This window comes from Sciurus vulgaris, assembly GCF_902686455.1.
Source record: "Sciurus vulgaris genome assembly, chromosome: 6".
NCBI lineage: Eukaryota > Metazoa > Chordata > Mammalia > Rodentia > Sciuridae > Sciurus > Sciurus vulgaris.
The window spans coordinates 161,055,131-161,076,465 of NC_136466.1; the positions used below are offsets into that span (position 1 = coordinate 161,055,131).

At 40.8% G+C, this 21,335-nt stretch overlaps 1 protein-coding gene across 5 annotated transcripts in view; it reads left to right on the forward strand.

Annotated features, from left to right (window-relative positions):
- Positions 1–21,335, forward strand: part of DNAH5 (dynein axonemal heavy chain 5) — a 301,487-nt gene that overhangs the window by 178,372 nt on the left and 101,780 nt on the right. For all 5 annotated transcript variants that reach the window (XM_079145501.1, XM_079145505.1, XM_079145502.1 and 2 more), the window contains exons 41-47: positions 561–714; positions 5,297–5,443; positions 7,692–7,933; positions 10,488–10,664; positions 11,103–11,304; positions 12,089–12,231; positions 12,926–13,060. In XM_079145501.1, the coding sequence (XP_079001627.1) occupies positions 561–714; positions 5,297–5,443; positions 7,692–7,933; positions 10,488–10,664; positions 11,103–11,304; positions 12,089–12,231; positions 12,926–13,060 (1,200 nt within the window). The remainder of the gene's footprint in view (positions 1–560; positions 715–5,296; positions 5,444–7,691; positions 7,934–10,487; positions 10,665–11,102; positions 11,305–12,088; positions 12,232–12,925; positions 13,061–21,335) is intronic.

Sequence of the window (21,335 nt, forward strand, 5' to 3'; positions counted from 1 at the left end):
GAGGGATCCTGGAGATGGGGCTCAGTCAGTCTGGCCAGGGATCCTACGGGGCCTGGCTGTTGTCTCAAAATGGCGGCAGCCACGTGTAATCAAACCTGCAGGTACTGTGACAGTGAACTTCCAGGCAGCAGCAGGCAGCTGGTGCTCCACTGGCGGTTGGCTATCAGTTTGCTGACTGGTGTTGGATGATTGGGAGGTGAACCTCGAGCGTTGGGTGATGGATAGGGGTAAGGCAGACGATGGACAGGCGAGAGGCAGCAAATGGCGGATGATAGGCGCCTGACAGTGAGCAATCTGCACTCAAAAAAGGCGTCGATATGCTGGCAGACTGCAGGTCATCACAGCAGACAAATGGGGTAAACACCAGGGAATCGATAAGCAGCAAAAACTGCCTCACCAAGAAACAGATATCCTCAGCTTGAAATCGGAGTTACAGAGCGACAAGGAAGGCAGCCTCCCTCTAGTCCACCATCTTGGATCTCTCTGCTATGCATTTTTAAAGCACATTAGTAAGTCCAGTGGTTGTGAATGCTGCCCAGTGTGGGGTTTTGTTATTTCAGGTGGAAGAAGCTGGCTTAATCAACCATCCTCCTTGGAGACTGAAAGTCATTCAGCTGTTCGAGACGCAGAGGGTGAGGCATGGAATGATGACCCTGGGGCCCAGTGGAGCAGGGAAAACCACCTGCATCCACACCTTGATGAAGGCCATGTCAGGTATGGCAGCCAACTTTATTACACAGGTAAACAGTGTAAAACACTGAATGCCCCTGGGGACATGCCGGCAGATGCGCGAACATACTTTTATAGGAGGGAAGGCGGCTTTCCTGATTATTAGGTACGTTTAAGAGAGGACGTATTACTCTAATGGACCAGAGAAAGAAAACATTTTTAAAGTGACCTTTTTACAGTGCTATTTGTTTTACATATGCTATTCATTTAATTTTCATGATGATCTTGGGAGGTGCCTATTATTATCCCCATTTTATACAAATACCAAGACTCAAATTTGGAAATGCCCAAAGTCACAGAGATGGTAAGTAATGGGACTCAGAGTTAAGGTAAGGACCCAGTGAGACTCACTAACAAAAATGCAGACCTTGCCCTACATAAAATCCCCAGACAAAATCTTAATAGCATATATGAGAAACCATACCACTTCCCAGTCAAAACATGATGCAGCATTCAACGTCCCAAAAAACAAAATATAATCTCAATCTCAGCTCTGAAGTGTGGAAAATCAGCCTGATCATAAACTAACTTCACACTTCTATCAGATCTGGTGAAGTTAAACAAATGCATCATATTTCCAGGTGTCCCTAAGTTGTCTTCTATTTAAATTCCTCATCCTGTGTCATCTAAGGATAATGATATTGCCATGTTCATGATGATGATGATGATTTTTTTGAGGGGAGGGTACTGAGGATTGAACTCAGGGGCACTTGACCCCTGAGCCACATCCCCAGCCCTAGTTTGTATTTTATTTAGAGACAGGGTCTCACTGGTTTGCTAAGCACCTCACTTTTGCTGAGGCTGGCATTGAACTCATGATCCTCCTGTCTCAGCCTCCTGAGCCACTGGAACTACAGGTGTGTGCCACCGCACCTGGCTCATGATTATTCTCTGGTTCTTATCAGACATTTATGATTATTTCTAAATACATCCGCAGCCCTTAGCTCCGAAAGAGCCAAGTTCCCAAATTTCACGGAACTTTGTTGGAATGCTACACATCATCCCACAGGGAAGAGGTGTCGGTTGGGTTTTGGGTCAGCTCATGGAGCCCCAGTGTGCACATACTGGTGCAACACTGGTGCACTGTTGGTGGCTGCTGGAGATTGTCAAGACTTATTCTAGGTCTCTGTGAGCACTGGATGTGGTCTCAGTCCCCTCAGTTGTTGAAGGATGTGAATTCTGAGCATTAGGACTCTGCCAGAATGTTCTCAGATGGAGACAGACTCTGCTCCTAGCCAGCACTTACCTCCACCAGAACAGAACTCACACCTGCCGGGCTTATCACGTGGTTTTTCATGTATGCTATTAAGATTCTGTCTGGGGATTTTATATGTTTTAAAATTGTCCTGTTTTCTCTCTCAAAAGTATGCTCAGTAATTTTGCTATAATTGCAAAGCTGTCTTGTGCTAAGAATAAACTTGTAAATGCACCTGGTACAATGACTTGAACAAAAAAAAATGCTAAATTTTAAACAATATAGATACACTGTATATAACATATCTAAATTATATATTCCACAGGGTATCGTTGATTTTGGAGAAGATCCTTGCAAAGATAAATTAATTATTAGACTGCTTTCTGTTTCTTAACCTACTCTTAGTTTTGGTGCATAGGGAAAACATATGTTATTCTAAGTAACACATTGTTTTTGCTAAAAAAATTATTTATACAAAAGACAGAGGACAACTGGGTAGTATTTCCACTGAGGAAGTGCAAGACTTGGGTATTTGTTCCCTGACAACATTGTGATTTGATCGTCACGTAACTTTAATGTTCTGTACTTTGAGGATCTGCCAGGTGCTGTACTAGCAGAAGTAAAACAGGTATGAAAAAACATACCTATGTTTTTAAGGGACTTGCAGTGTGGCAGGAGGAACAGACCTAGGCACAGACAACTATAACTCATCAAGGAATTGCTTTGAGCAAGGTTTGGACAATTATGCTAAATAGAGGCAAAGGAGACCAAAAGTTTCTCGAAGGAATTATAGAAAGTCTTACAGAGCAGGTGCTACTTCATCTGAGGCTTGGGTAGCAGATGGATAAAAGGCATTTTTAGCAGAAAGAAGAGTTTGCAGGTAGGGAGAACTGGAGAGAGCATGCTCTATCTGGGAAGTGCTTTGGTGTGGATGAAATGCACTCTGTTCATGGTTTGGGAGTGTGGGCAGTGAAGCTGGTTATGCAGGTATGGCAGGTGCTACCGGCATCCTGTGCCCTGCTCCTTTGGTCCTCCCCAGCTGTGGGTATGGGTGTATTGGAGAGCCCACCCCTCCAGTGCCCCTCAGCTTCAGAATGTCTTGCAGCTTTTTAGTCTTAGAACTTTGCTTGAAGCAGGGACCTAGCTCAGCCTGGAAGTCAGGGTTGGTGGGAATTAATGTTTCTGAGGCAGCCATTCTATCCACCAGTGGGGAGCAGACCCGATGGCCAGAGTCCTACCTCTTGTCTTTCAGAGGGACTTTATCTCTTTGATCAACACCCCTTTTATTGGATTTCTATGATTTACCATGTTGATCCATTTATTCCTTCATCTGAAGTGCCTGGCTTCCAAGTCCTTATTTCAGGCTGTGCATTTAGGAGGGTCCCAATTAGGGGAGTGGGTATGGCATGAGGGTCTGTGTGAGTCACACTAAGCATGTTCTGTAGGTCACGGGAAGCCACTGAGCAGGGGAGTGGCATGATCACCCCTGCATGCGGAAGACCATCTGATGATCATGGAAGAGCAGATAAGGGGCAGCAGGGGCAATCTCGAGTCCTTAAGAAGGTGACAGAAATAAAGAGTTGCCCACACCAGGGCAGAGTCCATGAGGTCAAGAAATGCCTAGGAGAATCAAGAGGAATCAGTCTCATCAACATTGTGAAAGTCAAGCACTTTTTTCCTTAGAGTGTTCTTAGAAGAACGTGGTAGCATTCATAAAAATGATAATATTCTGCCTATTCCATAAAGAAATAATTTTGATAGTTTCTCTTGTATGTGCAACAGATCAAGTCCAATTTTCCTTTGTGTCATACGCTGTAAGACTTTTTAAAAAATAACTTTATTTATATTTTTCATGTGGTGCTGAGGATCAAACCCAGTGCCTCAGGTGCTAGGCAAGTGCTCTGCCACTGAGCCACAACCCTAGCCTCACTGTGAAATTTTGCTGTCCTTTTGTGAAGTGTGATGAGATTTAAAGGAAAGAAAGAATATAGCATTGCCAGAGTCTTGTGGAAGTCATCTGTTGCTACAGTTGGACTATGGCTCAGTTGAACGTCAGCATCATAAAATATCAGAAATAATTACCCAGGTTGTTTTTGTGATTTGCAAAGATTAGAAATATCATCCAATTTCCTTACTGTGTGTTTTAATCAGGGTTCTCGAAAGAAAGAGATCGGTACACACACACACACACACACACACACACACACACACACACACACAAACACACACACTTGCATATGTGTATGGCTTTCTAATGAGTAATTGGCTCATGTGTCAATGGAGACTAAGAAGTCCCACCATCTGCCAACTATTCACTAGAGGCCAAGGAAAGCTGGGAATGTAATTTAGTCCCAGAGAACAAGGGGAACTAATGGTTTATATCTTAATCTGAGGGCCAGAGAAGGTGAGATGAACTGTTTTAGCTCAAATGGTCAGGTGAGAAGATAAAGGAGTGAATTCCTCTCTTCTCTGCATTTTGTTTGATGGGGGCCCTCAAAAGATTGGATGATAACTACATGTATCAAGGAGGACAATCTACTGAGTCCACAGATTCAAATGCTATTCTTATCCAGAATGGCATATTGGTTAAGGGATTAAAACAGTACCATTTAATCATAGATCTACTCAGAAATAATGTTTAATCTTGGCCCAGTGGTCAGTAGAGGTAACATAAATTAACCATTATGATAGGCTTTAATGTAACATCTTTTCTCATGCGTGTATCTAAATATGGTTGTATTATCTGTTTTTTTACACAATTATTGTAATATTTCAGCATCTATTTTGATCATTTTACACTTTAAATCATATTCTTCACTCTTCTACTCATTAACTGCAGTCCCTATGTGCAGACTTTCATCCCATTTAATAGTACTTTTAGGTCTTGAAAGATTCAAATGCATTTCTTGAAGATGGTCAGAAAAGTTCTTGATTCATGCAAAATTCATTTAGTTTATCTTTTCCAAGATAAGCAAGAAAAGGTATCAGAAAACTAAAGCTGATAATGGAGAGGTAGTCATCTTCTAGCTGATATTTCAGGCACAAAATTTAATCTAATATGTTGCAAACAGAAGATACCCTGAGCTCTGAAATTTAGAGAAGGTCCAGATTGTAGGAGCACCTTCATAATTCCTTTAAATTCTTTAAGCAATTAGCAGTTTTCTTTACAGAGATTAAAAAATGCTTCAGTCAACAAAGTACAGCGAGGCTGATTATGATAGTTTGGGATGCACATGACAACTTTTCCATGTAATTTTGCATTTTTCATATTTTGAGCACTTGCTGACACTACACCACAAATTAGTGCTATGTTGCTTAATGATGGTTCATTGCACATCTGAGATGTTTAAAATTTGGATTTACTTGCTATAGATTGTGGAAAACCACACCGGGAAATGAGGATGAATCCCAAAGCGATTACTGCCCCACAGATGTTTGGTCGGCTTGATGTGGCCACAAATGACTGGACTGATGGGATATTTTCTACCCTTTGGAGGAAAACCCTGAGAGCTAAGAAAGGTAGAATATGAATTACAAATATTATTTTTAACATGCACTTCTAAATAAAATCCTTGGTGGCTGGATAGAATTATTAAAGCAACAGTACTCTCCATATACTATGTTAACCAGGACTAAGAAATCATAAATCAGTCTGTATCTGTGAATGCTGAAATAATGAAATTATTGATTAGTGTATTTAAACCTCCCATTTTTGAAAGAATAATTTTTGAAACAGTGTTTCTGAATCACTGTGATATCTTAGAATAAAATAGATGAACAAAGCTGTTAAGGAAAATTCATATATTGAATAAAGTGATATTCTATTTTCACTGACTATCTTAAAAATATCACTTTTAGTTAAGTACAGTCAACTTATAAAAACCGAGTTTGCTATAAAATCACAAGAGAAAATGAGCTTCTTTGGAGAGAAAATTGTGTATATCAAAAATGAAGTCTACATTGAACTCACAAATGATGGTGGTGAAGATGGATACTGGTGTTGGGTTGTTTAAACAGACATCAGGGGCAAGTGGCTCAGTCTGAACAGTGTCTCCCTCACGCATGCTGCTAACTGAACCCAGTGTTCTCAGCGTCCACACTCACGTGGCAGCCGTGGTATCTGCTCCCCTCCCCCTGTTGTGGTCTCACTTTTGAGTGGCAGAAGAAGGGAAGCCACGGAGCAGGAAGAACCAGGGTCAAGGACAGCTGCCAGGCTTACCCTGGGGGCTGCCCTCTGGGCCACAGGGTCTGTTGAAGGCAGAGCCAGTGAGGAATGCAGCCCATGGAACTAGTGTCAGTCATCAGAAGAGAAACCAAGACGCTCCATTTCTGAAGTGTGCTCATGTTAGAAATTGTTGCTATATTTGTTTGAATACTCCAGTGTAAAGGCGGATCCCATGACACAGGTGCACCTCCAAGAAGGACTCGGAGAGGGTTTTCTCTCTCTGCATGAAAAGGCAAGAGGTGACTGGTGATCAGAACACCGTGGCTTTACTTCCCTTGCTGGCCCAGGGAGCTTGATTGGCATTCTCAAAGCATTTTATTTGAAATAGCACATTTCAGCCCTTCCTCATGTGGCCTCAGCTTCCCCCATCCTGCTGCCCATCCTCCACTTCGGCTTTGTGGACAGGCCATGGGAGGGCCAGCAAAGGAGACCCTACCAGGAGTCTAAATGCTGTGGTGTCTCTGTCCTCAGACCTCTGGTCTCTCTTCACACTTTACAGTTAGAAGAAACTTACCCAGTCCCTTCATTATAAATGCCACCTCTAAGCTGATGGCTTCCACGTTTTAACCTCAGCCGGACCCAACTCAGGAACTCTGCTGGGCTCTGGAAGTTAACTGTGCATACCAGCATTTATCCCGTGCTTCTGCCTGTCTCGCCCCGTCTTCTCCCTCTTTCCTCTTGCCAGTCAGGTCCAGCTTCTTACTGTTTGTCTTCATCCCTCTGGGCTGCAGCAACACAGTACCACACAGTGGTGGCTTATCACCAACAGAGGTTTCTTTCTCACTTTGGGAGGCTGGGGGTCTGATGTCAGGGGGCCAGCAAGGCTGGACTCTGGGGGTGCTTACTCCAGGCTGCAGACCACCAACTCCTTTGTTAAAACCTCAAGTGGCAGAAGGAGTAAGGGTTCCCTCTCTCTTAGAGGGCACTAAGCCCCCTGCTAAGGGCTCCTCTTTTATGATCTAATCACCTCTCAAAGGTTGCATATTCTAAGACCATCGCCTTGAGAGCTGGAATTTCAAAATAGGAATTTTGAGAGGACAAAAACTATTCAGTCACTCCTGCTCAGGGTCTTCACACTTTCTAGGTCCACTGTCTGGAAAATTCTACTCCTAGATCTTTCCATCACACTGACCATCTTATCTAAAACAGTGCCCTAAGACCTTTACCTGCTTAATTTTGCTTATATATTTTTTTCTCTACTTACTTGTTTGACTATCTTCTCCACCCTTCGAATGAAAGCTCTTTGAAGGCAGGACTTTATTTTATTTGCCTCAATATCACAGCCCTAGAATGGTGCTGACCCATGGAAGGTGCTTAATGAGTATTTGTCCAATGAATAAATGACTTTTTGATTTGATTATGGGCCTTATACAATTGCTATATTAAAAAAATCTCAGAAGACCTATGTGCTAAAATAATCATTCCGATCAGTTTCATTTTAAAGTAATGACATTATTTCAAATTGCAGTCCTTCTTCCAGTCCTATGGCCATGACTATATGCACATGTGTGTTATGCTTTCCCCCGTGGTGGGGCCTTCTAGGGGAGCATATCTGGATAGTTCTTGATGGTCCAGTTGACGCCATCTGGATTGAAAATCTGAATTCCGTTTTGGATGATAATAAAACCCTAACTCTTGCCAATGGTGATCGGATTCCTATGGCTCCAAATTGCAAGATCATTTTTGAACCTCATAACATTGACAATGCTTCTCCGGCTACTGTCTCAAGAAATGGAATGGTTTTCATGAGTTCTTCTGTCCTTGATTGGAGCCCCATTCTTGAGGTATGATTGACTCCTTCTTTTGTGTAATTACGAAGGAAAACAGACCCTTGAGCATTCTTTGACTGTGTGCGCAGATTTTCCTGCGGCTGACAGTGTAATTGCCTTTTTATGCTAATGTTGATGGAAGACCCTGGAATGCACTGGGACCTTCAGCCCTGATTGCCCTCTCAGTCTCCTTCTGTGCTGTCCTAATCACTTCAGAGCTGTGATTTCCAGGTAATTGCCAGGCCTGTGCAAATCAATAACCCTGCCAAACTGTGTCTGAGGACTGAATAAGTAAAATTTAATTTGACTTCATTTAGGGATTCATGGTATTTTTAAAAGGTATTCATTCACATAAAGTTTGGGAATGACCAACTTAGAAAATTAACTTGAAGACAATTTGTTAAAACTGCATGTAAAGAATTTCTGAGACTTAGTAGTTATAACATTAGTTTTAAGTTTATATTTGGAAATAAGATTTCAGATAATATGTCTTCAATTCATGATTAGGTATATTATTTTATTATCACCAGTCTACTCTGGAATATACCATTTAGGATTAGATTAATAATTAAATGCTTGGCATAGCTGATATTGTATTAAGTTAATACTATAATTAGATAAACCATGCAGCAAATCATTTTTGACATAGTTGGTCAAATTTATTGTTTTCATTTATACACATATTTGAAGATGATTTTTTAAAAAAAAACTTCTTGAAGTAGATGCTTATTTTATATTGCCACTACATTTTTGCAATTTCATTTTCATATGGGTCTATCCTAACTTTTATTAATGTCTTTCCTAAAGTTACCCAACTCAGTATAACAAGGGGGTTTAGATTTGGAGAGTATTAAGATTGAAGGAGCGGAGTGTATGGCAAAGTGATGTTGACACATTTGAATGTGTCACTAAAGATACTCCGAGAGATTTCATATTTCACAATTAAATCACCTGTCCATGAAAGAAACTAAAGAACAGGGTTCTTGACTCCAGCTTTGCAGAAGTAATTAACAATGACAGATTTTTAAAATAGAGATGATTGGGTCACATCCCTGTTCTACCAGATTAGAGCTCTGGGGAGGAGTCCTAGGCTTCTTGTTTTTAAAAGTAAAATAGATCTATCTATCTGTCTTTCTTTCTTTCTTTTTTCTTTATTATTACCAGTGGTTGTTAACCATAGATACAGAAAACTCCAAGTGAAAAGGTATTTATGTGCTTTTCCCAAAATTCTTCAATTTCACAAGGGTTTTTTGAAAAATATTTTTACACGACTAGGTTATGACCAAGAGGAAAATACCTTATTTAAAAGCATATAAAAATAGTATTAGGTAGATAGACCATCAACATAAAGCTTTTAATCAGCCTCAATCTGTACAGCCTATAATATAAGCTTATTTTATAGGAGCAAACTCCTGTATATATTTTCCTCTTGGTCATAATTAGGAAAAAATAAGATTCCCCAACAATACATTGGAAATGTTGAGAACAGTGCAGGCAACTCAGAGAAAGTTAAGGGAAGGCAGACCACCCAGCGGGGGCTCTGTCAGCCAGGGAGCCAGGCTGGTTACTCTCCTAGTGAATGTCTGTTTTTGGTCCCATCAACTGGAAGGTGTTGTGTTTTGGTTGAGGTGGAATCATGCTAAATTCATGAATTAATGAATAATTCAGAAAGGGCATTTTATTGCTTGTGTTGAGACCCCAATTGTTTCTTGGCATATTGAGCTGACTAAAGAGAGTTTTCCTCCTCTTAACAAAATGTTACAGGTTAAGTGGTATTTTATGAATGACATGTACTTTCTTAGCATGGGGTTCCCCAAATGACTGAATTTTCCTATTTTTCTTAAATATACTTCAATATTTTTCTGTATTGTTCACTGATTAAATTTTAAAAAATTAAAGGAAATGAGGAATTGTGGTTAATTTTGGTTTGCCATTTAAAAAATGTGGGTGAATTTCCTTTGCTCAATTTTATTTCCTTTCCTCTCTGAGTTATTTCAGTGAAGATGTGTGCCTTTTTTGCTTCTAGCCTATTGTTTTTAAACTTCAAAAAAATTATTTTTAAATTAGTTATACATGACAGTAGAATGCACTTTGATACATCATATATAATGGAGTATAATGTCTCATTTTTGTGCTTATACATGATGTAGAATCCCACTAGTCCTATAGTTATTTTCGAATGAAGAGTTGAAGACTGCTTCTCTATCTTAGCCTCAAGGTCTGGGCGCATGTGTAGTGCAGAGCTGGTGGTGTGAACGAAGGCTCTGGGTTTGAATTCTGGCCTAGCTACTTACCAGCTGTGGAATGCTGGGCTCTTACTTGGTCTTCCGAGGCTTATTTCTTCGTCTGCATAATAATAGCTCCTCCCTCACAGAGTTACTTTGAAGATTAAATGAATTAATACCCGATAGAGTTTCTAGCAAGTCTGGCACATACTAGGTGCAGCATAGCCCTTAGATATCATTATTATTATCATGGCTAACTGACATTTTAAAAACTTTTGTCCCCACGTGGTCATTCCCCTGGTTGCTAATAGGTTTAATTAATGTACTCATCTGTGAACTAACAGGAGTTTCTTAAGAAACGCCCGCCTCCAGAAGCCCAAGTGCTGCGCCAACTGTATGCCGAGTCCTTCCCGGACCTGTATGGCTTCTGCATTCAGAACCTAGAGTACAAGATGGACTTGCTGGAGGCCTTCGTGATCAGGCAGAGCGTGGACGTGCTGCAGGGCCTGATCCCTCCCAAGGTACGCTGCTCCCTTCCTGGGAATTCCTTTCCTCCCCACTGAGTCACGCTGCGCTGCGCAGAGAACACAATATGTGAAAAGACGTGCTTAGAGTTGGGGGGGGGGGTGCTTTGAACATGGACTGGCACATTGTGTATTTTCTTTTTTTTCAATATCATTTTTTCCCCACAAAGCAAGCCATGCATTTAGAATTTAGCTGCTGGTTAATAAAAGTCATCTTGTAAAACATCCCTCATTTATTAAAAAAACAAACAAACCCAAACCGCCGGGTATTCCTGGACAGCAGTTCCTATTTGTTGGCCCGTTGATTCATCTTTCCTTTGTTCTTGTCTGGGGGGAAAAGCCATCGGTCCCTTCCCAGGCTTACTGTTTCCACTGAGCAAGGTTCGGGCTTGACAGTCGAGTGACTGAGCACCCGCGCGCCTCTTGCGTCCGCAGGAGCAGGGCGGGGAGCTGAGCGCCGCGCACCTGGGCCGGCTGTTCGTGTTCGCGCTGCTGTGGAGCGTGGGCGCCGCGCTGGAGCCGCACGCGCGCCGCAGGCTGGAGCTCTGGCTGCGCGCACGGCCGCCGCCTGCGCTGCCCCTGCCGCCCGAGGGCCCGGCCGACGACAGCGTGTTCGACTACTACGTGGCGCCTGACGGTGAGCCCAGAGGGAGCGGCTTATCAAGAGCGTGCTGCCAAATATTTTAAAAGCAGGAACGAAACTCTGCAATAAAGTTAAAGTAGAGAGATTCATGTGCAAAGAAAGAGAATGGTGGTTTCCTTTTAAACGGTTTGCTTGGGGTTCCAAATGCACATCTCCCCCTTAACTGCACTGAATTTTTAATAAGGAAAATTGCAGAGACCTCTCAAGCAGATCCATTTCAACTGTTCACTCAGCATAATCTGCAATTTATATAGAAATCACCAAGTTTGAAGAATGTTTTCACTAAGTATGGATATCCATATTTATATGTCTTTATATTTATCCAAATATGTTTAAAGATTATTTATACATGTGTATACATATAGATGAAGTGTATACTTTTATACAATTGTATATCTTTCTTATCTATGTATATACATAGCATCCTAGGATCTTTTGCCTTATAAAAAGCTGGTGAGATCTGACATTTTAAATGATTAATGATTTCAGGCACATGCCGCTCTCTGTTCTGTATTTCTACATACTGTATTCTTCAAAACCTATATATTTTATAAAAGAGAATTCTAAGATAGTTCCTAACATTACCACTTTGGTCTAGTTCTACGGGGAGTTTTGACCGAGCTAACTCCTACTTTTGCGAGGAGCTCCCTAACCTTAATGATCTTTATCTTATGGGGGGTATTTGGAAGTTGTCCTCATGAGATTTCAAAGATGTCTGTTCATTTCAGGTAGGGGTTACATTATTAATAGGAAACCGGACGGTCTCTGTTCACCTCAGGTACCTGGATGCACTGGAACACACAGACCCAGGAATATGTGTATCCATCTGATGCCACCCCAGACTATAGTTCCATCCTGGTGCCAAATGTTGACAACGTGAGGACTGACTTTCTAATTAAAACCATTGCTAAACAAGGCAAGGTATGACTTTTTAACTTTTATTAAAAATAGCATTTTTTTACAAGATCACTTGAAAAAATGAAGCATCAGCATTTATGTTTAGAATGGTTTCTCTTACTATTCAGAATAAATGAAAATACTGTGTCAAATTAGCGAGCCCCTTTTATTATTTCCAAGGACAACATTAGCATTAAATCGTCCTCGTTCATAATTATTTCTCATGTATTAGTTGAGAGAAAGTGAATTTCGACTTATTTTTCAAAAGAGAAATCCTTCCTTTATGATTATTGACTGTGTTTTGCTGAGGCTGCCATACCAAAATACCAAGGCCTGGGCATCTTAAACAACAGAAGTTTCTTTTCTCACCATTCTGGAGACTGAAAGTCTGGGATTCAGATGTCGGCAGGATTGGTTTCTCAGAGGCCTCTCTTCCTGGCCGGCAGATGGCACTTCTGTGTATTCCTTCTGTGTGCACGTCCCTGCTGCTTCTCGTGAGGACACCAGTCAGAATGGATTAAGCCACTCCTACACCCACATTTTACCATTTCATCTGAGTCACCTCTTTTGAGGCTCTATCTCCAAATATGATCATATTCTGGGACCCGGGAGATGAGGGCTTCTACATATGAATTTTGAGGATGCAGCCAAGGGACACACTTCAACCCTAACCATCCTTTGATTTCATTTCTCTTCTTTCTCGACTCCTTTGTTTTAGGCTGTACTATTAATTGGTGAACAAGGAACAGCCAAGACTGTCATAATCAAAGGATTTATGTCAAAATATGATCCCGAAAGTCACGTGACCAAGAGTCTGAACTTTTCTTCTGCGACCACCCCACTGATGTTTCAGGTACTGGCTCTCTTGTATTAAGTCTGTAGTGAATTTTGGAGGCTCAGATCTGCTGTTCTGCCTGTGCCCACTGAACCTCATCTGAATTTTCATGGCCATATAGATCCCTTATATGTCTTCTATCGTCTTTGTTATCCATTGCAATGAAATTTTTCTCTAGATTGTAATATGTAATCTTAAATTGTGGAGAAATAGAGTTTATATAAGATGCCATAGGCCTCAGTACTGTTTATAATATCCATGTAGAAAAGCCTGTGGAAATGAAAAATCCCCAAATGAAGAGAATATCATTTATTCTCCCACATAAACCTACTGCCTCTCTCTAGTATCTGCCTTTCAGTTTGTTGCTATTTTCTAGTCTTTAGACTGGAGACTTCATAGCCATCTTGGATGAATCTTTCTTGAATCCAAGGCTGTTAGTTTACCTAAAGAAATGCTTTCTGCATCTCTTTCTTTTTCTTTATATTCCCTTTTCACCTCTACAAAATCTAATTTTCCATAATCTACCCCAGAGTATTAGCATGGAGGACTCTTGAGTCCTTCTTGGTTCGAGTCTAATTTTCTTCCAGTCTAGCTTTTATACCTCCCTCAAACTCTGTTTCCTAAATTGCTACTTTCATTTTGTTGTTACCTGACTTAACATTTGACCATGGTTCCCATGGTCAGATGAGATATCATATATCATATCATATCATATCATATCATATCATATCAATCATATCATGGAGCGACAAAAAACCCCAAGTTTGCTTTGCTTTTGTCAGTGAAACTGCCAAAACTGACCTGGGTTTGCTTTGTCTGACTTGCTTGTTTTTGTCCTGGTCTGAAATTGTATAAGATTTTATTGAAAGTTGGGAGGAAATTCTAAAAGTTAGCTCTGCCTTAATCATTTGCAAACTATCACTCATATTTTTGTAGGAACATTAATACATGATCACAAAGATAGACTTCATAAATTACACATAGAAGAGGAATTCTTAGGGGAATCCAAACTCAACCTTGCTTTCGATGAACTTTGTTGTTCTTTAGTTGTTGCAATGAAAATATCAGAGCAATGAAAATTGTTAAGGGCATGACTAAATCATGGCTTTCCATCACTTAATTCAGTTGGTGACAGCAGAGTGCCGATATGCTGAGACCGTGGATTAGATTTCTAAATTAGACTGCCAACTTCATCATGCTCTTCTCTTAGAGATGGGAGTTTCCAGTGCTGGCTTGCCTTCCATCAAGTGAATACCATTTACACAGTGTCTCGGTGGGAAGGTCTGTATGAAAGGTCAACCCTGAATTATAGACTTGGTAGCGGCATTGCTGTGTATGGGGAGCAGCGTATTAAATTATCCTAGACTGACAAGATGCTAACATGTACATATTCCATTGATACTGCTCTACACAACTTGTGTTAGCTTTACTTTAGGAGGATTCTCTGTTTGAGGGCTATCATTATGATCTTATTTGAGGATGAAGTTTTAAAAAATCAAAATGTGATCTTTTTCCTCATGCAAGGTAATCATCTAGCTGTTCACACTTCTTGAGACTGTAGTAAATCTTTAAGCCTGAAAAATAAACCTGATAGCAACTATCCAGAGTTAGTGCAGACCCCATGGGTCAAGGGCATGGTCTCTCACCAGACTGTCCTACTTCAGATACCTAGGCCACCCACACTTCTGGTTGATTGCCTGCCAGTTTGGTTGTCCCATGACCCCTTCAGTTCTGATAATTTCCAGAACTCAGGAAAGCAGTACACTCAGTTTTCTTATAAAGGATAAGTACTAATATAGCCAAAGGAAAAGGTTTACAGGGCAAAGTTTAGGAAGGTCTCAGACGCAGGCCTTCCTTGTCCTCAGGTTGTGTTATGCTCCAGGCACTTATGCATCTCCCCAACCAGGAAGTGCACTAGAACTTCAGGGTCCTGAGTTTTTATTGGGGTCTCGTTACGTGGGCATGCTTGATTGAATCATTGGTCATGACTGAGCTCAACTTCCAAGGCCCCTTCCCACTCCATTCAGTTGCTATGTGGCTTAAAACCCCAGCCTTCTAATCCCATGGTTGGTCTGTTTGGCTCAAAATTTGAGGCCTTTGCGTTGATCTTCCTTGGTGTGAGGAGTTTGAATAAGTCCTATTGTTCAGTAAATTCCAAGGTTCTCTCCAAGATTTGAAGGTTCTCTCCCAGGAGCCAGGACAGCCACAGCATTATAGGACGAGGCCTACTCACTGTGTTTTTGTACCAACTCTGATCTTCACCACTGTACAGCGGTGAAGATTTGTGGTCTGTGTATTAATGTCCTAGAAAATGCCACGTTACCCAGAGAACCTAGTTATTATTTGGCATACCAGTTAATAAACCCTACAATAAATTTCTAGGTGTGCTACTGTACGAAGTATAATAATTAGAAGACTAGTAAAGCAGGCTTCGGAAACAGAATCCATCCCATTGGGGTTCCTGAGCTGCCTCCAGCAGGCGAGCCCCTCCTTCCTGTCCATGGGTGTTCTGTGGAGTCGTTGCCCCACTGTGTCTCTTCCTGCTCGGAATCATCTCATCGGCTGTGCAGTGCCTGAGCCCGTTTTGACTGCTGAGCTTCAAGGCTCTCTATTAAGAGAGACTCATTAGTTTTAGAAAGCTTTCAATTAGCCAAACTGCTGTAATTAACTTTCTCTCTATAATTTTCAGTCATTCATACTAAACGGGGCTGATGGAGTAGAGAATTTGTCTCTGTCTCCCACTTATCTGGAGCCCAACCAGATGGAAATTGTAGATGAGAAAACAGATACTGTGAGCCCACCTCCGGTCACCATGGCGACTGCCCAGCCAAGGACCCTTGTGTGTCACTTGCCGGGTTGTTTTTACCAGGTTCCCTTTGTTTTTACCAAGGTGTCATTTTTACATCTAATCGGAGGGAGGACTGTATGTGCCTCTTTGTTCAATTTGCTTCCACTGTCTCAGATTAATAATTAATAGCATTGTCTGTCATTATCGAAAGTGACTTGTTACAATAAAAAAATCTATAGTCACTCTGAATTCCCTTTTGCCTACGATAATTTATTGTTTTTTAAAGAGAGAGAGGACTCTTTTATTTTTTGCAAAACATATTGTTGTAATTATTTTTGCTATTTTTGAAAGTAAGCCATTAGAAATTTATTTATTTTTGAAAGTGTGCCTTTAGAAATTTAAACAACACAGAAAAGTAAAATAAAGAAAGTGAAAATTACTTAAGAGAATTTCTGAGGTTGATCTCTTCTAAAAATCAAACATCTTGAATACAATAACCATCTTACAAGTGCTTGCATAGCCATAGATTTTAATTTTTTAAAAATGAGACTCATAGAGCTTGGGATAAAATTCCAGTTTTTTTCTGGACTCAGATCCACTCTCTCAAAGGACATCTTACACAAAACATTAATCTAGAGACAGGTGACCATGGATTGGCTTTGGTGAAACTCCTGCTGGGCTCCTGAAGCCCCTTCTGATATCTTTGCTTCCTGCAGGGGTCCCTGTGGTTATAGGAATCCTTTGGCTCTTCAGAGCACAGTGTGAAGACTAGGTTGCAGAGGAGAATCCTAACAGATAATATGTAAAAGTATTTTTTCATGGTAAAGCTCTCTTAAAATGTCAGGTTTTACTGTTCCTATTAATGCACCGAGGCAGGGAGACTCAGGTACTATCTGAATTCAGTCAGCTAGCTGGTGGTGGAACCCAAGCCAGAAACCAGGTCCCCATTTGCTCTGTGGTGCTTTCCCATTACCCCCTCCCCTCCCCTCCTAGTGACTGTTCTCTACCCATGTTAATCAAAAGGCTGTTTTGTCACTTGGTGTTCTTATTTTATTTTAAGCTTCTAGCTATGCATTATGATATTCTCATGTTATTTTTTAAAATCAGATCTCACATTTCAGCATCACTATTGAGTATTTTAAATGTTGCTAATGTAAGGTGGTTTTCATTTGGTTTCAGTGAGTTAAAATAAAATGGGAAGACATTATTAAGGAAGTAGATAGTTTTTAAAATGTTTTTGTAGTTGTGGATGGACAGCATGCCTTTATTTTATTTATTTATTTATTTTTAAGTGTGCTGAGGATCAAACCCAGTGCCTCTCACATGCTAGGCAAGTGCTCTGCCACCGAGCTATAGCCCCAACCCCAGGTAGTAGATTTTTAAATAAAGAGTGGAAGCTCTCCATTTTATCCTTTAGCTAATAGTACAGATATGGAAACCTAAAATTACGTATGCTTTATATTTCAATTTAATCATATATAATATTTATGAAAAAATGACTTGAGTGCTTGTATATAGAGTTCCACATAGAAACAATAAAATGCCTTTATTTTTAATAATGTATTAAGCTCACCAAGTCCTTTCTCATATATGATTTATGTATAATGCTGTTGTATGTTACATGTCATGTCTGTATGATTTATATTACATATATTTATATATACTCTTACTTCTGGCCTCTGATTGAGTCATATCATGATACGTGAAATCATGAAGCTAATAAGAGGGAGACACAATTTAACCTTTTTATTTCTCAACTTTAAACCCAGGCAGAGCTGCTATGTAAGGCGGTCAGGTTGTACAGGTTTTGTTCTGTGCCCCATTCAGAGACAGGGGTGAGTGGCAGGAGCCCAGGCAGAGCACAGTCCCCCCAGCTGGGCGAGGGACTGCCAGCAACCCTCGGAGGGCCAAGCTTTCCCCCATGTGTGGTGACGGGAATAGAGGTGCACAGTGTAGCTGGTGGGCTGTGTGCTTTGTCTTCTGAGGACCATAAAGCCCAGAGGAGAAGGGTGTTCTTTTCTTTGGAGGATTATAGAAATGAAGGCAATGAAAGTGCTGACTATTGTTTGAGGGCAGTTTTGTGAAGTTTTAAGAATTATAAAGGCTGAATTGTCTATTAAGAAATTAATTCAGAAAATTGAATTGGCTCTAGGTTTAGAACCCCTAGCTTTGAATAAAAGATGGGACTTTCCTCACTTCCATTCCTAAAGCTACTCGGCTTTTTACCTACTGAGTTTTTACTTCTTAAAAGGCCACCATTGCAGTTGGGGTTGGCATTGGTTCCCCATTCCGTGGAGAGCAGAATCTTGTTTGGGGTCTGTGGATTGTGTGAGGTGAGGTTGGGCTGGCCACGATTCTTCAGGTTCAAAGTAGAGTTATGGTCACTTCTCAAAGAAGCGTAGATTGACCTTCGTCCAGTCTTCTGGTAGAAATTTCAATAAAAAAAAATCAATAGCTGGGTTGAAGGAAGTGACATGCAAAACCATTCCTCTCGGTCAGTATTTCACCGGTGTGTTTGGCTGATGTTGACCCTGAGAGGGTTGTTCCGGTTGAGAAATGGCTACTCTAGGAGGGTGTAATGGGGTTCCCACAACTACCGCTGTAAGCCAGCCTGGGAGTGGAGCACCATTTCATGGTGCATGATTCATTGTTAACTGAGTAGAAATTAATTCAGACCTGGAGGAACCAGAACAAAGAGACCGGGAAGGACGCTCTAGAAACAAGACTGGAAAGATAAGCCACTGGCCTCGAGGTGTTCCTTTAGAGTCCAGAACGGGAAACCCCGGAGGTTACATTGCCCTTGGGAAGTTGTTCTGGCTGCAGAGTGCAGGACAGTCGGGAGGGAGATGGCAGCACTCAGAGAGGCCTGAGAGGAATCTTTGCGGTAGTTCCTCAGGAGGGAGGTCGGGCGGGGCCGGGACAGTAGAAGAGGGAAGCAACCAGAACGCTGTTTGGGCTTCACTCTGGGTTAGGAAGTGCAACAGCTGGGACTGTGGTTGGTCAAGTGGATGTTGGAGGAAAAGCATAGGAGAGAAAGAAAGTCAAAGATGACTCTGGGTTCCTTGTATTTATTTACCTATGGATCAGATATTCGCTGATATATGCACAGTACCAGACACCTCTAGGCACTGAGGCTGCAATGAGAGCAAGACAGACAGACAGTAATCAAATAAGCAAATAATGGTTCATACTGCTGAAATAATGGGTGAGGTGGGAACACAGGTCAGAGACTGGGAAGAACGGGCAGCAGAATACTACAAAGCTAATAGAATCAGTAATTATTTAAATGGATTGTACTAGTTACCTTTGTGTCATTATAATGAAATACCTGAGACAGGTATTTCATTTTTTATTTTTATTTTTTTTTAAGTTTTTTTCTTAGTGCCCCCCACCCCCTTTGTGAATTAGTCTCTGTGTATCAGAGAAAACTTTCGGCCTTTGGTTTTTTGGGTTTGGCTTATTTCACTTAGCATGATATTCTCTAACTTCATCCATTTACTAACAAATGCCATAATTTTATTCTTCTATAGAACTGAGTAATATTGCACCGTGTGTGTGTGTGTATCTATCTATCTATCTATCTATCTATCTATCTATCTATCTCACTTTTTCTTTATCTATTCATCTGTTGATGGACACCTAGGTTGGGTCCGTGGTTTAGCTATTGTGAGTTGAGCTGCTGTAAACATTGATGTGACTGTGTCACTCTAGTATGCTGATTTTAAGTCCTTTGGGTATAAACCAAGGATGGGGATAATAGAGTTAATTTATATAAGGTAGAGGGATGTGAAGGAAAGGGAAGGGGTATGGGGGTTGGAAGGATAGTAGAGTGGAACAGACATTATAATGTCATATAAATATATGCCTGCATGACTGATGTGATCCTACAACATGTATAATCAGAAAGATAAGAAATTATACTCCATATTATGTGTGATTTATCAAAATGCATAAGTGCATTTACTGTCATGTATAACAAATTAGAGCAAATATAAAAAAATCAAAAAAAGAAAAAAGAAAAAAGTTTCTTATAACTGGTGGTTCTGGAGTTTCCTGTGCAAGACTGGGTGGCACCATTGCTTTGGGTTTTGGTGATAGTGTATGGGGAAACAGCTTCCATTATGACTTGGCCAGGAGACAGAGACTGAGGGACTGAGGTTCCAAAATGCCCTCTAAGGGCACACTCCTGTGGCATAGGGCCCTCCCACTGGGACCCACCTCTTAAGCTTCCATTGCATGTCCCCACAGTGTCACTGTGAACCAAGTGCATGACACATGGAACTTTGGGAAACACTACACATATTCAAGCCATAGCATTGATTTATTTGGGGAGGCAGAAAATTCTGATTAACATCATACGTTGCACAGTATAGATATCTTGTATAACTTATAAAGAAGTGTCTACAGCTGGTAATAGGGATGGCAATTTAAGAGGCTTCTGTGAGAAGGACATATAACTGAACAAAGGTTTGGAGAAGGAGATACTTTAAAAATCAACATCAACGTGAGACTAGACAGAACTTAGCAAGGTAGCTGTGGACTATTTGGACAGGACTCTTGGGTGGTTGGTGCCAGCCTGAGTTGGGCTACCCGGAGGGTAGACTGGTGAGTACGTAAGAGGAGTTCACATCTGGAGGTGCTGAGTTTTGTGATTCTATGGGACAGTCCATCTGGAGAGTCCAGTCCAACTATATCGTATGCTGAATGCCCCCTTAGAACATGTAATCATCCTGTTTCAGGGCTTCGAGATGTCTCACAAAACTTCAGAATTCATTAGGTAACTATGGAATGGACAGTTCCAAAAACAGGGAAGTCACAAGCTACTAGACTCACAAGCTACTTCATGTTTCTCTGCTTTTGTTTTTGCTTTTTTTTTTTTTTTTGTTAGGTTTTTGGTTTACGTATAGAGATATACTATATATATGTATATATATTATGTGTTTGTGTTTGTGTGTGTGTATGTATGTCATACACATATATACTTACTAGTCATTTCCTGTCGTTTTAAAGAAACAGGACCATAATGAAGGGGAAGAAAGTGCGGATATGTGGGTATTACCCTGTATTATCCTAATTATCCCACCTGCGGCTTTTTAGCCTGCAGAAAGCCCCTGCAAGACAAAATCTTCACATGCCAGAGAGTTCTCATTAATAGATGTGGAAATGCCTGGAAGGCTCTGGTTGGCCATAGGGGGCTGTCAGGAGATTATTAATTGTCTTATGCATTTAAATTCATTGAAAAACAGAGCTAAATTTAGCAGAGTACATTAAACAGTGTGTTTTTATGTCAAGGGAATATGAAATTCCTTTTGCTATTGTGCTATTTCATGGGAGATTTGTTTTGTAATTGAATGAGTTGTGATATATTTACATATCTTTCTATTAAAAATGATGAAAAATGTTCGCAGCTCTTGCTCTTATGCATTAAAATGATGTTGGAAGCTTACAATTTGCAATTAATGGGAAGATTTCCCAAAGATAGATATATAGAGTTTTGCTTATATC